Source organism: Notechis scutatus, chromosome Z (assembly GCF_049901735.1).
Source record: "Notechis scutatus isolate UNSWTSFEM ecotype Mainland chromosome Z, rNotScu1.2, whole genome shotgun sequence".
NCBI classification, from domain to species: Eukaryota; Metazoa; Chordata; class Lepidosauria; order Squamata; family Elapidae; genus Notechis; species Notechis scutatus.
This window is the reverse complement of record NC_142025.1, coordinates 7,346,275-7,360,377: the sequence shown is the minus strand read 5'-3', so window position 1 is coordinate 7,360,377 and position 14,103 is coordinate 7,346,275. Positions and strand designations below refer to the sequence as shown.

The following is a 14,103-nucleotide window of genomic DNA, read 5'->3' as shown; positions in this document are numbered from 1 at the left end:
CATTCTGCTACCAGACCATCAGTTCTCTCTACCTCTTGCCCCTATAAGTTTAGTAAAGCAAAATTCAGCATGAAGTATTGCCATACAACAAAACAGAAGAGAATCAGATGATCTGAGTTTTATCCTGCCTGGGTCACTCCAAGTTCAATGCAGAGGACTTTTATAATCCTAAGAATGGCAGATATGTAATGTCTTATTGATTTCTGTATTTTGTCTACTGCCTCAGTCACCAAGAGAGGGGGGGCATGTTTCACGCTCACTTAAAACCTTCAACTTTTTTGTGTGGTTTGAATTTGGTGGGCTTGTATGAGCCTAGTGACTTGTGGACAATTGAATAATTAGCATCATGAAATGTGTCAGAAATGAAATGTTTCTGAGAAAACTATTTCAGTGCAAACAATTGGTTAGGATGTACATATTTATTATTATAATTGCTTTAATAAAACATATTAGCAAACAGATACAATGTCCATTTATAGGAACCACTTAAAGATGGGATTGTATTGGAAGCAGAGTAGAAATAAGTGGGGGAAAGGTTGTAAGTGAAAAAACCATGACTAACCGTTGAATAGAAGATCTATCTGTCTGTCTGTCTGTCTGTCTGTCTGTCTGTCTGTCTGTCTGTCTGTCTATCTATCTATCTATCTACCTACCTACCTACCTACCTACCTACCTACCTACCTACCTACCTACCTACCTACCTACCTATCATCTCCCTCAGGGAGGGACCTACCAGTTTCAATTAGCAGTTACAAAAAATGGATATGCCAGGATTTCATATCCTTCCATGAAAAAGGACATCATTTTTTGCATGTCAGTCAAACACACATATTACACAGAACAATGTTTGCAACACAGAGGATTACAGATTAACAGAGTTGGAAGGGACCTTGTAGGTCATCTAGTCCAACCCCTGCCCAAGCAGGAGACCCTACACCATTTCTGACAAATGGCAGTCCAATTTTTTCTTGAAAGTCTCCAGTGATGAAGCTCTCACAACTTCCAAAGGCAAGCTTACTACTACTCCTTCTCCTTCTCCTTCTCCTCCTTCCCTTCCCTTCCCCTTCCTTCCTTCCTTCCTTCCTTCCTTCCTTCCTTCCTTCCTTCCTTCCTTCCTTCCTTCCTTCCTTCCTTCCTTCCTTCCTTCCTTCCTTCCTTCCTTCCTTCCTCCTCCTTCCTCCTCATCTTTTCTTTCTCTTTTCTCTTCCTTAAGTGTTCCAGGTGAAATTACAGCATCTTGCTCCCCATTAACCAGCTTGTCACTCAGCTGCAAAGGGGGCTTGGCAGGTCTTAAGTTTATCCAGAGCAGCTCCACTTGAGAGCTCAGAGACATGAATCAAAATAGTTGCATGATGTCATAATGGGAATGTGCTCCAGCCAGTGGGTGCCAAGGATTGTCTGCTCTAAAAGCCTGGTTTCCTTTTACAGACTTTTTTAAAGGGACATCATGCTGAACTGCACATGGTCGTTCCCTTCCAGCAATCTCGTGCACCAGGCAGGCTTTTAAATAAAAAGAGGCAAGCCGCAGGTCTTCTAGTCATAGCGCATTTTCCCTGAAGCCGGTCTGCTTGGGCATTTCTTCTACCTCCAGAATTGCTGCGTCTTCTCCTTTCAGAGTTAGCAGGGATTTTAAGCACAACTGTTGTGAGCTAGCTGGGTTTGTGCAGCTGTTCAGGGCATCCGTAGATGCTGTGGAGTTGCTTGGAACTGGCATCGGGAAGATCCCATTCTAGACGAATTCTTGCTAAAGCTTTCTGCTTTTAAATTCTCTGGGATTAAATTGGGGGAACTGGAGAAGAGTTGGCCATCGTTGGTTTACTTCATCCTCTTCATCCTAGACAGACTGATAGAATTTTTCCCAGTGCTGTGTTTTTACATCTTCAACGGGTGCCTTTCTCCCTACCTTCTGCTCCACCTGTGGGCTGGATTTTTTGCTTGGAACCAAGGTTATGATTGACAGCTGCTAGTGACTGAGCCCATGAAGCGGTTTGGCAGCCTGCGGGGGAGTAAGAAACGAAAGGATCAAAGCAGGAGTTCGGAGAGGCGTAAATCGGAACCTCATGGCCTTTTAGGTACGCAAACTTTGCCGGTTTTTGGGCAGGAGTGGGAAGCGACTAGTGCAGTGTTTCTCAACCTTGGCAGCTTGAAGATGTGTGAACTTCAACCCCCAGAATTCCCCTGTCAGCTTGCTGGTTGAGGAATTCTGGGAGTTGGTCCACACATCTTCAAATTGCCAAGGTTGAGAAACACTGGTCTAATGTCTTCTTGATTTGAGGGAGGGACATGCAAGAGGTAGCTAAATGGGGACCCTTAGGTAGGGCTGTTGGATCCACATTACAAATATCTTGAGGACTAGGAGAGGACAAGAAAAGGGGTACGGAAAACTCTAACTCATTAGTACCATCTGGTGTCCATCCAGATCAGTGTTTCTTAAGATGTGTTTGCTCTCAAAACTTTTCACATTTTTTTAGTTTATGGAGGATCCTAAAGGAGCTCTCGTTTGTATGGGTTATAGTCATCTATATTTACCGTATTAATAATAAACATATACAGCATTTAGAATATTTATTTACTGAATAGGGTAAAATAATAATATTTAACATTAGATATTAGCTTAGTTTTTTTCATTAAAATCCTGTTTTTTTAACAAATAAAAATAATAATGAAAAGAGTGATGTTGTTTTAAATTTTTGCAAGTATTTTCAATACCTGGGAAATATTTTGTTTCTATCATTCCCTGAGGGGGTCATGCAGGATTATAGGGCTCCGTTGATCACACTTGGAAGAAACACTGATGTAGACTTTCACAACTCAGATTTTAAGATATTTTTTTGGGAGGGGGGGGAGGGAGAATAGCAAAAGATTTAAGTTCCATTTTGCTTTATTTTAAATTTCAAAGCGTGACCTCCCTGCAAATGTCTAGTGTATGGAACTTTAATAGGACCTATTACAAAATTCAGTGGAATGATAGATCTGTGGTCATGGCCAGCCACAGACTGCCTGAAATGTCTGAATATTAGTATTAATATTATTAATAATATTAACCCAACTAAGAAGCAAATTCAAAAGACAGCCTATTATGATGTTTCAAATTTGAAATGCTGCAATGCTGTTGTCCAATAAAGAAATGGCAGGGGAAGAAATGTGTATAAAAATGCATGTTGCAGGGTCCAAAAAACCCAGATCCAGAATCTTTGGACCTGTATATTTACCTTCATTCGGGAAAAATGCTTGTATGGATGAAAGCGTCGCCTTTTGTTACCTCAAAATGGTATATGTGTTATCTAGGTATATTGCAGCAAAAACGCACATCTAGTTAGATAGGAGAAATTTGTTAGGATAGCATTCCAGAATTAAGAATACTTTTCTATGCGGGATTTATCAATGCAAACTAGTTGTAGCAATGAGATGAAATCGAGATGGAAATAAGTGAGGCATTGAGCGAAGAACTAAAAGGGATTTTTTTTTCTCAGAGACAGTGGTGTAACTTTCTGGTTCCTCTTGGTCTCCTAGCTGATGGAAGCCAGAATATTCAGTACAGGTAGTCCTCAATTTATAACAATTCATTTGATGACCGTTTGAAATTACAATGGCATTGGAAAAAGTGACTTATGACCAGTTTTCAAACTTATGACCCTTGCAGAATCCCCATGGCCACTGATGCATTGTCCCAGGGTAATGGGATCATCATTTGTGACTTTCCGAGCTGTCTTCTGACAAGCACAGTCAATGGGGAAAGCCACATAATTTACTAAACTGATTCACTTAATAATCATGGCAAAAAGGGATGACTTGACTTCCTTGCTTGACAACAGAAATGTTGGGCCTAATTGGGGTTGTAAATTGAGGACTACCTGTACTGAATATACTTGTAATCCTCAAGCCTCCAAAATACTTGACATCATCTTCCTCAGCCTAGTGCCCTCCAGATGTATTGCCAATATATTTACAGGTGGTCCTTGACTTATAGCCATAATTGAGCCTACAATTTTGGTTATAAATTGTGAGAGCCATAAAGCAGCTCACTACATGACCATTCCTGAATTTATTAGCCTTTTTTGCGGCAGTCATAAAGTGAATCTGGCATCATTAAGAGAATGCTGTGATCATTGTTTTGGGATAATTTTTGCCAGAAACTGGAAATAAAATTCCTATTTTCCCCAAAAATGTCATAAAATGGAGTCATGTGACCCTGAAGTACTGGAAATGGTTGTAAGTGCCACGACTGGAGGACATGGAAACAAATCCAGATTATTTCCATTTTCAGGGTCTCTCGTAACTTTGGACATTTGCAAAATGACCCATCATAAAGTAAAGACTACTTGTAGTGATACAGGTAGTCCTTGACTTATGACCACAGTTCAGTCCAAAATTTCTGCTACTAAGTGAGACAATTGTTAATTGAGTTTTGTCCCATTCTATGAACTTTCTTGCCCCAGTTGTTAAGTGAATCATTACATTTATTAAGTTAATAACACAGTTGTAAATTTGGCTTCCCCTTTGACTTTGCTTGTCAGATGCTTGCAAAAATTGATCACATGACCCCTGGGACACTGGATGCCAGTTGCCAAGCATCCGAATTTTGAACACATGTACATGGGGATGCTGCAATGGTCGTAAGTGTGAGAACCAGTCATAAGTTACTTTTTTACAGTGCTTCTTGTGATTTTCAATGGTCACTAAATTAATGCTTGTGAGTTGAGGACTACCTGCCCTAGCTGTAGTAGTCACAGCAATTCATAATGCTGCAAATGTGATAAGAGCTGCTGTACCCAGATGTCTGAGCAGCCTGAATGTTTCATCCATGAGCAGTTCCAGGTTTGGGAGGAAACTATCCATTCCTTTCATTCTCAACCGATTTTGATAATTGCACTAGATTAGATCATATTTATCTGTGATTTTTTTGTCCTCTTTAAAAAGACTTGCTCCCTTCTGTCGTGTTTATGAAAATACATAATGCCATCTTTGATTTTATAAAAAATGGTCAAACCTTAACTTAAGCTCTTAGAGTCTTTGGGGATGGTAAATTAACAATGTTCTGTAAAGGAATTGTAGGTGTTCGCTTCTCGTCAGTTCCTTAATTAAATTATTATTTCAGTGTCATAACGTAAGGGATATTTGGAGCTGATTAATGGGAGAAGTAGGAAGGTGACTCTAAAAGGCAAAAGCATTGCTTGGCGCCCCTCACCCGGCAGAAATCTTCTGAATCCAGAGGTATGGAAATAGACCCATATATGTTGCCCCTTGGAGTCCTCTGGGACGTTGTGCAAAATCAAGGCAGGTAGGGAGAAACAGGAAAGGGAACAAAAGTTAAGATGGCAGCCACAGCTGAGTGACCAAAGCGCAGAAACTCTGAACCCAATTGTGGTCAGAACCCAAGTTGAGGACTACCTGTATAAGAAACCAAGCATGCTATCTTCTTCCCCATACTCAGGTGTGGTTTTTTGATATTATGTGAGCACCATAGCTGTGCCTTGTACTGCTACTTCTACTACACAACCATGTTAGAAACATCTACCAAGGCACTTCCAGGTTGAAAGGATTAGCTGGTGACATCACCATTGTCCAGGGGGTTCCTTTCACGTCTCTGTTATTTTCCCATCAAAGTGGTACCTATTTATCTACTTGCATTTGCATGCTTGGAAACTGCTAGGTGGGCAGAAGCTGTGCCTGGTTAAACCAGGGTTTAGGTTTTTGTTTGCTGTGTAAACATGACCACTGAGTCTAGAACTCTTCCCTTGGTCCTTGGGATGGTCAGAAGCTCCTGCTCTAGAATGTAAGAAAACTGCAATCAATCAATCAATCAATCAATAAATTTGGGGTGCTTGAGAATTTCCAGAGGAACACACTGAATTGGAACAATCATCAATAAGGCCTGAAAGAAGACAGGAGGTTGAAGATCTGCCACTGGATCCCCAGGCCTTTTAGATTCCTTGGCTGTCCCTTCCATCTTGCACAAGCTCCATCTCAAGGTTCTGGGAGTGATCCTCTCGTCCTCCCACTTTTCCCCCAATGTCAGTTCACACCTCCAGTAAATGTATCTTCTTTTTTATCCTAATCTAGGTGCCTAGCATGGTGGGCCACCACATACATTTGAAAGGTAATGCAGAAATGTCTATGGAAATTCTTGATCATCCTGGTGATGATTGTCCCCAAAAATTTTTTTTCCAGAAGGCAACTGGATTTTCTTGTGTTTTTTTCCCCATGAAAATATTTTGCTTCTCATCCAAGAAGCTTCCTGGATAAGAAATAAACCATTTTCAAGGAAAAATAACAAGAAAGTCCAGTTGCCTTTTGGAAAAGCAGCTTTGGTATGGAAATGAAAGTTTTGTTTATCTTCCCTTCCAGCTACTGGAGGTCTCCCAGCAGGGTTGGATTTTAACAGAATTTAGAGAAGTAATTTTATTCTTTTGTTACATTTGCTCCTCAAGAAGGAACAAGTACACAGGTGGGCAAAAAATTGAGGTAGCAACTACGGCCATACATGTAAAAAGGAATTGATGCTTCAGTTGTGTGGCTGTGGCTGACAGCTTGATTTTTTTTTTTAACTATGTCCCTCAGTTATATGCCAGGCATTGCCAACATTTCACGGTTAAAAGGAACAAGTGGGAAGTTTGTACCTTCAGATTTGCAAGACTGATGTTAGCCAACCTGGGTAAACCAGACAGGAAGCACAACTTTATGATCTAAATCTACTTCATTATAAGACGATCTTCCCACTGCCACTTTTAACTGCCTGATCCATTAGGACTGGTCCTTTCTGAGTTTCTTCCTCTGATCGTTAAGCCGCTGGGGGCTCCTGTCTCTCTTCTCAAATTGCTTCCTAGGCAACATATTTCCCCTATGTCTCCCAAGGTCATCCACATATTGCATTATACTAAATGATAGCCAGTATGTATGGCCAGTCACAAAACATCCATTTATTTACAGCTCTAACAGGTAACAGTAAATGTTCCCCTTGCACGTATTGCTAGTTGTTTCCGGCTCTAGCGGGTGGTGCTCATCTCCGTTATAAAGCCAAAGAGCCAGCGCTGTCCAAAGACAAAATGACTAAACGCCAAAGGCGCACAGAACACTGTTACCTTCCCACCAAAGTGGTCCCTATTTTTCTACTTGCATTTTTACATGCTTTCAAACTACCAGGTTGGCAAAAGCTGGGAGAAGTAACGGGAGCTCACTCCGTTACGCGGCACTAGGGATTCGAACTGCCAAGCTGCCAACCTTTCTGATCGACAAGCTCAGTGTCTTAGCCACCATGTCCCAATATCAGGATAATCACTGTCAATCCCCAACTTCTGTTTTTCTGGAGAGAAGAACCCCCTGGCAAATAGGTTCTGGGGCACAGCAGCTCACCCTTTTTATTTTTTAGATTGCCGGTGGAGTCCAAGTGATCTCTGTGGGTATTGGTGGCAAGAATGATGGCCCTGGTGCTTCAGTTTGCCACATGGCAGCTTCCTTTTACATTTTGTTTGAAATTCGAATGATTTGCAAAAAGTAGCATCGAGTATGGGCTTGATGTAGGGTTACCTTATGTGAAGTGCAAGCTCCCCAAATGCCCACTAGATGGAAGCAAAGAGGAATACTCCCTGACTCTTTGCTGTCATATGGAGGTCATTCGGATATTTTGCAGTCCATGGGTGATTATCCCTGCCCAGTGGGTATAAAAATAGGAGCCTGTGGATGCTACAATCATGGGCCACGGCTGTACCCTACAGAACACAATTTGGGAAGAAGTTTCCAAGCAGGATGATATTACATGTACACTTTAAAGAGGCCCCATTTGTTCAGAGATATGTTGAAGGACACTTTCAAAGGATGCAAGAGTGAGAACAGATTCATCTGATCAGATCAACACTGAGAGGAGGATGCCTTTGCACTGCAGCTGTGAAAACATCTGAAGGATTTCCAGTTCAGCCTGACAACGATTATAAAATGATGCCTCTCCTTCTGCTGACACCCAACTGCTAATTCAACCCCCAATCTAAGGATGTGCTAGGGCTCAATTTTTAAGAGCCTGGGCTGAGAGTATTTTTCTTGGATGTTCCAGGATGGCTTTTCTCTGCATTTTCCTGGAGTGGAAAAGTCATTTAGTAATAAATAAATAGACTCCAGCTTTTGCAATTAAGGCTGGATAGGAGCAAAGTTGAGGACTGGCTAATTGTGCCAACAACAACAACAATGTAAAAAAATATGACTTACCTGATCCAAAAAGTCATGGGAACATAAGGTGGAAAAAGTTGTTGAAAATAAGGTGAAGATCTTATGGTGGGGTGGGATGCTACCGGTTCTGCCTGGCTCTATAGAACCGTTAGCTCTGAAGAGCAGCAGACACTGAATCGGTTCTGTATCTGCTGCTGTTTGGCCCACCTACCCGCCCGGCCTCTTACCTGACCTTTATTTCTTGCTTTTTCAACCTCAGCTGCTTTGCGCAACACAGCTGAGGTTGAAAAATCAGGAAAAAAGTGGCTTTTCAAACACTGTGCATCTGTGTGCAGTGCTTTTCAGCTGTCCGAGTGGCACAGCTTAAGGGTTTTTACACACACACGCAGCGCACATGCGTGCACAAAACATAGTCAGCAAACCAGTAGTAACAGCGGTTGACTCCCACCCCTATCTTATAGGACTTTAGAATACAGATGGATCATCATTTGGAACACAACACGCCAGATATCACAGTTATTGAAAACTGAAATGTACAATTTATTGATATTGCTGTACCAGGAGACGCCAGAATTAAACAGGAAAAAATCATGAAATATCACAACTTGGCCATCAAAACTACACAATTATGGATGAAACATGTAAGTGATACCCATTGTCATCAGGGCACTTGGTACCATGTCCAAGAATTTTGCAAAATACATCAAGAAGTTGCAGCTTCCTGCTGTAGTGCCAGCAGAGCTGCAAAAGACTGCGCTGCTAAGAACAGCATACATTTTAAGAAGATACTTGGTTGATTCCTAGGATGCTGGCAGCAACACATATCAACCATCAGAGTCAGTCAGTGATATTTGTGATACATTGTAAAATGTTCAGTTGACTGAGTTTCATGTTTAATGAATAAAGTTTATAATGATAATAATAATTTATTATACCTACCCCACTTTACCACAGTTTTGAAAAGTTGTCTTTCCGCATCTATGATTCGGGACATCAGATATTGGATTAGTTTCAATTACCCAAATTCCTGCCTCTTGTTTCCTGCAGAAATCATCTTCAAACTTCATTAGCTGGTGAAGCTTGCTGGGCTTCTAGCAGTGGGAAGCAGAGCATTAAGGTCCCAATTTTAGAGTCCTCTTTTATCAATTAGCAGGACCAAATGAGACCATGGATGCAGAGGTATCTCCAAGGTGTGATCAAAATGATCAAGATAGTGGCCACATTAGGGTGATTGATCTTATGTGCCACACCTCATCATAGTCACTATCTTTTTTGCGGTAGCTTGAGGACATTCCTGCAGAGATGATAACGAAACATGTGCAAAAAAAAATTCAGACAGAAAACATATTAATCTTCTTTGTAGGGCTGGTGACAGTTTTCTACCAAATGTATAATTCCATCATTAAAGATGCAGATTTTAGGCACTGTAGCCAAATTCAATATTTATTTATATCCCGCTTTTGTTATTTTTACAAATAACTCAGGACTGTGAACATATCCAACATATCTTCCTCCTCCTATTTTCTCCACAATAGCAACCTTGTGAAGTGGGTTGAGTTGAGGGAGAATAATTGACCCAAAAGCATCCAACCTAAGACAGGACTAGAATTCATAATCCCCTGGTTTATAGCCTTGTGCCTCCTTAACCACTAGATCAACATGGCTCTCAATATTCCACGATTGTGTTACTTTGACCACCACCCCGACCATGACAATGTTTTAACACAGTTTGTGATCCAAATTCAGGCCTTTGATTAGACTGTGGTTAGGAAATAATTGGGTTTGCTGTCTCCCAACTAAACTGTTGTCTCTGGATTATTACAGAGGATGGAACAAGAATTGTGTCCAGTCTTTGACCTCCTCAGAGAAAAAATATGAGATAAACCAGCAACAATACATTTTTACAACAGTTATCAAAGCCAGTATGGATTTCTGTAGAAGGTCAAATGATTAATTAGCAAAATATTTGCTTTATTGATCTACTGTGTTTTTCCAATTTGCTTTTCATCCTTTGAGAAGATTCACAGAAAAGTTTCGGTGCTGTCAGGACATTCAGAGGCCAAATTTTGTTTGCAGAAACATTTCAGGGACAGAAAAAGACTCAAAGATCTGGTTTTCAGACCAGAATAACAGAGATGGAGGAGACCTTGTCTTCTAGTGCAACCCCCTGCTCAAAGATAAGATCTTATACCATTCCACACAAATGGTTGTCCAATCTCTTCTTAAAAATCTCCAGTGATGGAGCACCCAAAACTTCTGGAAGCAAGCAATGATTAATTATTCTCCCCATCAGGAAATTTGTCTTTTGTTCTAGGTTGGTTCTCCCCTTGATAAGTTTCCGCCTTTACTTCTTGTTCTGCCCTTTGATGCTTTGGAGAACAGTTTGGCCCTCTCCTCTCTCTGACAACCTCTCGACTATTTGGAAGAATATGGTGTGTACAGTCTGTGGACCAAGGCAGATGCGTAACTCTGTTTGGAGTTAGTTGGCTAGATTTCAGGAACACCTTTTATAGAGCCCTTGCTGAATTCTTCTTTCATTGCCCTCCCATCACTTTGGCCCTTGAGTTATCTTATTTCAGAAAACATGGAGCAACAGGTCTGAACACAAGTATGTATAAACAAGTTCGGTACATATCAGCAGGATGCCTGCTGCATAGCAGTACTCAGGTTATATTTGTAGACTGTACTCAAACTGTTAAATAACTGTTTATGGCAGTGTTTCTCAACCTAAGTAAGCCTGCTGGGGAATTCTGGGAATTGAAGTCCCCACGTATTAAAAGTTGCCAAGGTAACCCTACATCATCAAGCCCATACTCATACCTTTTGCAAACTTCTGACAGGCAAAGTCAATGGGGAAATCCAGATTCACTTAACAACCATGTAATTAACTTAACTGCAGTGATTCACTTAACAACTGTGACAAGAAAGGTTGTAAAATGGGACGAAACTCACTTAACTCATCTAACAACAGAAATTCTGGGCTCACTGATTGTTGTAAATTGAGAACTACCTGTATATCTGTCTGCTGAAGAAGGAACAAGTATATTGTCAACTGAATGGTCTAAGCCAGGGGTCCCAATCCCAGTCTGTGGGCTGGCACTGGGCTGTGGCATGCCAGGAACCGGGCCGTGCAAAGAAGCAAAGCCTCATCTGTGAGATGCAGACAGCATGCAAAACCAGGCCCCTTCTGGTCCATGGAAAAGCCTCTGTCCGCAGAACTGATTGGGGGGGCACTGATCTAAGCTGTTTTCTCCCTTCCAGTAGTTAATTCTGTAATTGTAGAGTCCTTGAATGACCAAGGACTGACATTCTACGTGAACAAACTTGGCATGGCTTTAGATGACCTGGTCAGGTTTCAGGTCAATCCCAGGACAGCCTGGCCTGCAAGAATTACTATTAAAGATGGGTTCAAAGAGTTTGTGTTTCTAGCCTTAGTTTTTCAGATGATACTAGTGTGCCCAGATGCAGAAAAGGTTTCCATACCTTGCAGAGAAAATTTCAGATCTGTTTTGATAGGCACTCAAATTCCAGCTCTCCCTAATGTTGAAAAATATTAGAAATTATAGCTTTCTCTGTACATTACATGGGGTGGTGGTGGTGGTGGAAGGCTGAGGTTTTTTACATATCTAAGAAACTCAAGTGTCCTATCAAGCTGCTACACTTCGAATATTAATTTAGCAGGAGGGTGAATCATCGTTCTTTTAAATAAAAACAAGAAAATTCCTAATGGCCTATAAAACTTGTGCAAATTAAATCTGCATTGGTTTTGCATTTTTTAAATATCAGATTACCTTGAAAAGTGCATGGAGCATTTCCGGACTTGAGAAGAATGTCATTGACTTGCAAGGATAGCGATTCCTAGGTAATGCCTTCAATATTTTCTCTTCAGATAAGCTTGGTCTGGAATATGGAGACCTAAAATTTACAGTTCATCTTAGGGTAGAAGATTTCATACATAGTTGATCAGGTGTTTTGCATTGTTGAAGAAGCACCAGTTCTTAATGGTGGAGCACACACTTTATATATATATATTTGGATAAAAGAAGGACTGAAGATGGTTTGAAGGAATTCCCTGCTGGAGATCCTTAAGGAATCCATATTAAGTTGAGAGGACAGATAAGTTGACTTCCTATGTTGCTAGCTATTTTGAAATTGGGTGTCCTTGTTATTGATCACTTTTTTAAGTGACATTGTAAGAGAGTGGCACATGCTTTCTATCTTGGTTGGTCTTCTGAGTAGATGGTCTTTCCTCCTTGTGTTCTCCTTGGAAATGTCCTCTTGTTCTTTTTTTAATCCCTGACTTGACCCATGGTTTCTGGCTTTCTGCCCATCCATGACCACTCTTAAATTATTTCAGGCAATTCCATCCTTCCATTATGCAACAGCCTTCATGCAATGCCATGTGGACTAACCTAGACCCCCAACCTTGTAGAAATATGTCTCTTGTCACTGGAAAGGACTTATCTGACTCTCTTCGGCACGACATTTCATATGGCCTGAAAGCACCATCTTATTTTCGATTCATTTACTACATTGCAAAATTGCACTAAGACTTGGCTTTGTGTCTGCAAGCCGTCACTATAGCAACCCTACTCTTACTCAAATTTTCTGGCTAAAAATAGATCACCTTGAACCCAGGGGGGAAAAATCTAGGGGGCCAGCAGGATCTGGAAGGCAGATCTGGGCAGGAGAGAGGGCTTTCATAGTAACTGCAAAGTAGCTCAGCTTTCTGACTCTGGAGTAAAATTTTCAGGGAGGAAATTTTGTCTGAGTAAGGAATTGGACAATATCCTTCAGCTCTTATGATTCTTATATTGGCTGGGCAGGGAAATTCTCTTGCTTTGTGACTCTGACTTGGTCTCTTTCGATTTGAGGGGATGGATTTGCTTTCAGGAGAGAAGAGTATTCAGGAGATATATCATGATGGTGGGCAATGTTTCCATTTCCTCAGTCTTGAGGTGCTACAAATCCCAGGTCCATCTCTTCACAGTCTTACTGGGTTTGGCCATTTCTGTTCAGTTTTGAAGAAAATTTGCCTCCATGGATTTTTTTTTTTTTAAGATCTTTTTAAGATCTTGAAGGAGCAGAGAAGGTTCTGGGTGATGGACAGACAGGTTGCAGAAAAGAGCAAACTCACCAGTAAGGCTCCCCCCAGTAATAAAAAATAAACCCAGAAACATCACCAAAACAAAGTGTCAAGGAGACCTTGAGAACCATGAGAATAAAGCAAACAACAACAACAACAACAGCAACAACAACAACAACAGAATTTTCTCCTTTTGCAGAGGAAGAAAACTGAAATGCTTCAAGTCCCACCAGACAGTATTTGCTCTTCCCTTAAAGGACCCCACAAAGCTGTTTGAACTTTTTGAAAAGCCACAGAGATGTTAAAGGATGTTCAGTAGGGAGCGCACATTTGCTGCAGGTTCTGGAATTGTTCTGACCCCAATGAAGCCACAGATGCATCAGTGAAATATAATTCTGACAAATAAGTGTATAGATAGCCCTTGACTTACAATCCTTCGCTTAGCAATCATTTGAACTTACAACAGCACTGAAAAAAGAGACTTAGGACCAGTCCTCACACATACGACCCTCACAGCATCCATCTGATCATGAGATGAAAATTTGGGTACTTGGCAACTGGCATATATTTATGATGATTGCAGCATCCCGGGCTCATGTGATGGCAATTTTCAACTTTCACAGCCAGCTTTGGGCCAGCAATGTCAATGGGAGGGAAGGTGGATTTTCTTAACAGCTGTATGATTCACTTAATAACAGCAGTGATTTGCTTGTTTATGAATGGAAATTCTGGCCTCAATTGTGGTCATAAGTTGAGGACTACCTATATACTCTGACTTGCACATCATGCTGAGTTATGATTGATTGAAGTCATGATGCTTTGCAAGACTGAAGCAGACAATGTGGCTTATAAGCAGG

General features: G+C 41.0%; 1 protein-coding gene across 7 annotated transcripts in view; it reads left to right on the top strand.

The window, feature by feature from the left end:
- PRKAG2 (protein kinase AMP-activated non-catalytic subunit gamma 2) overlaps window positions 1–14,103 on the top strand; it is a 237,998-nt gene that overhangs the window by 121,001 nt on the left and 102,894 nt on the right. The window contains exon 1 of one of the 7 annotated variants that reach the window (XM_026678943.2): window positions 1,481–2,072. The exons of the other annotated variants lie outside the window; for them this stretch is intronic. Within the exon in view, the coding sequence (XP_026534728.1) occupies window positions 1,979–2,072 (94 nt within the window). The 5' untranslated portion in view covers window positions 1,481–1,978. Of the gene's footprint in view, window positions 1–1,480; window positions 2,073–14,103 lie in introns of those variants that run through there. 7 annotated transcript variants of the gene reach the window in all.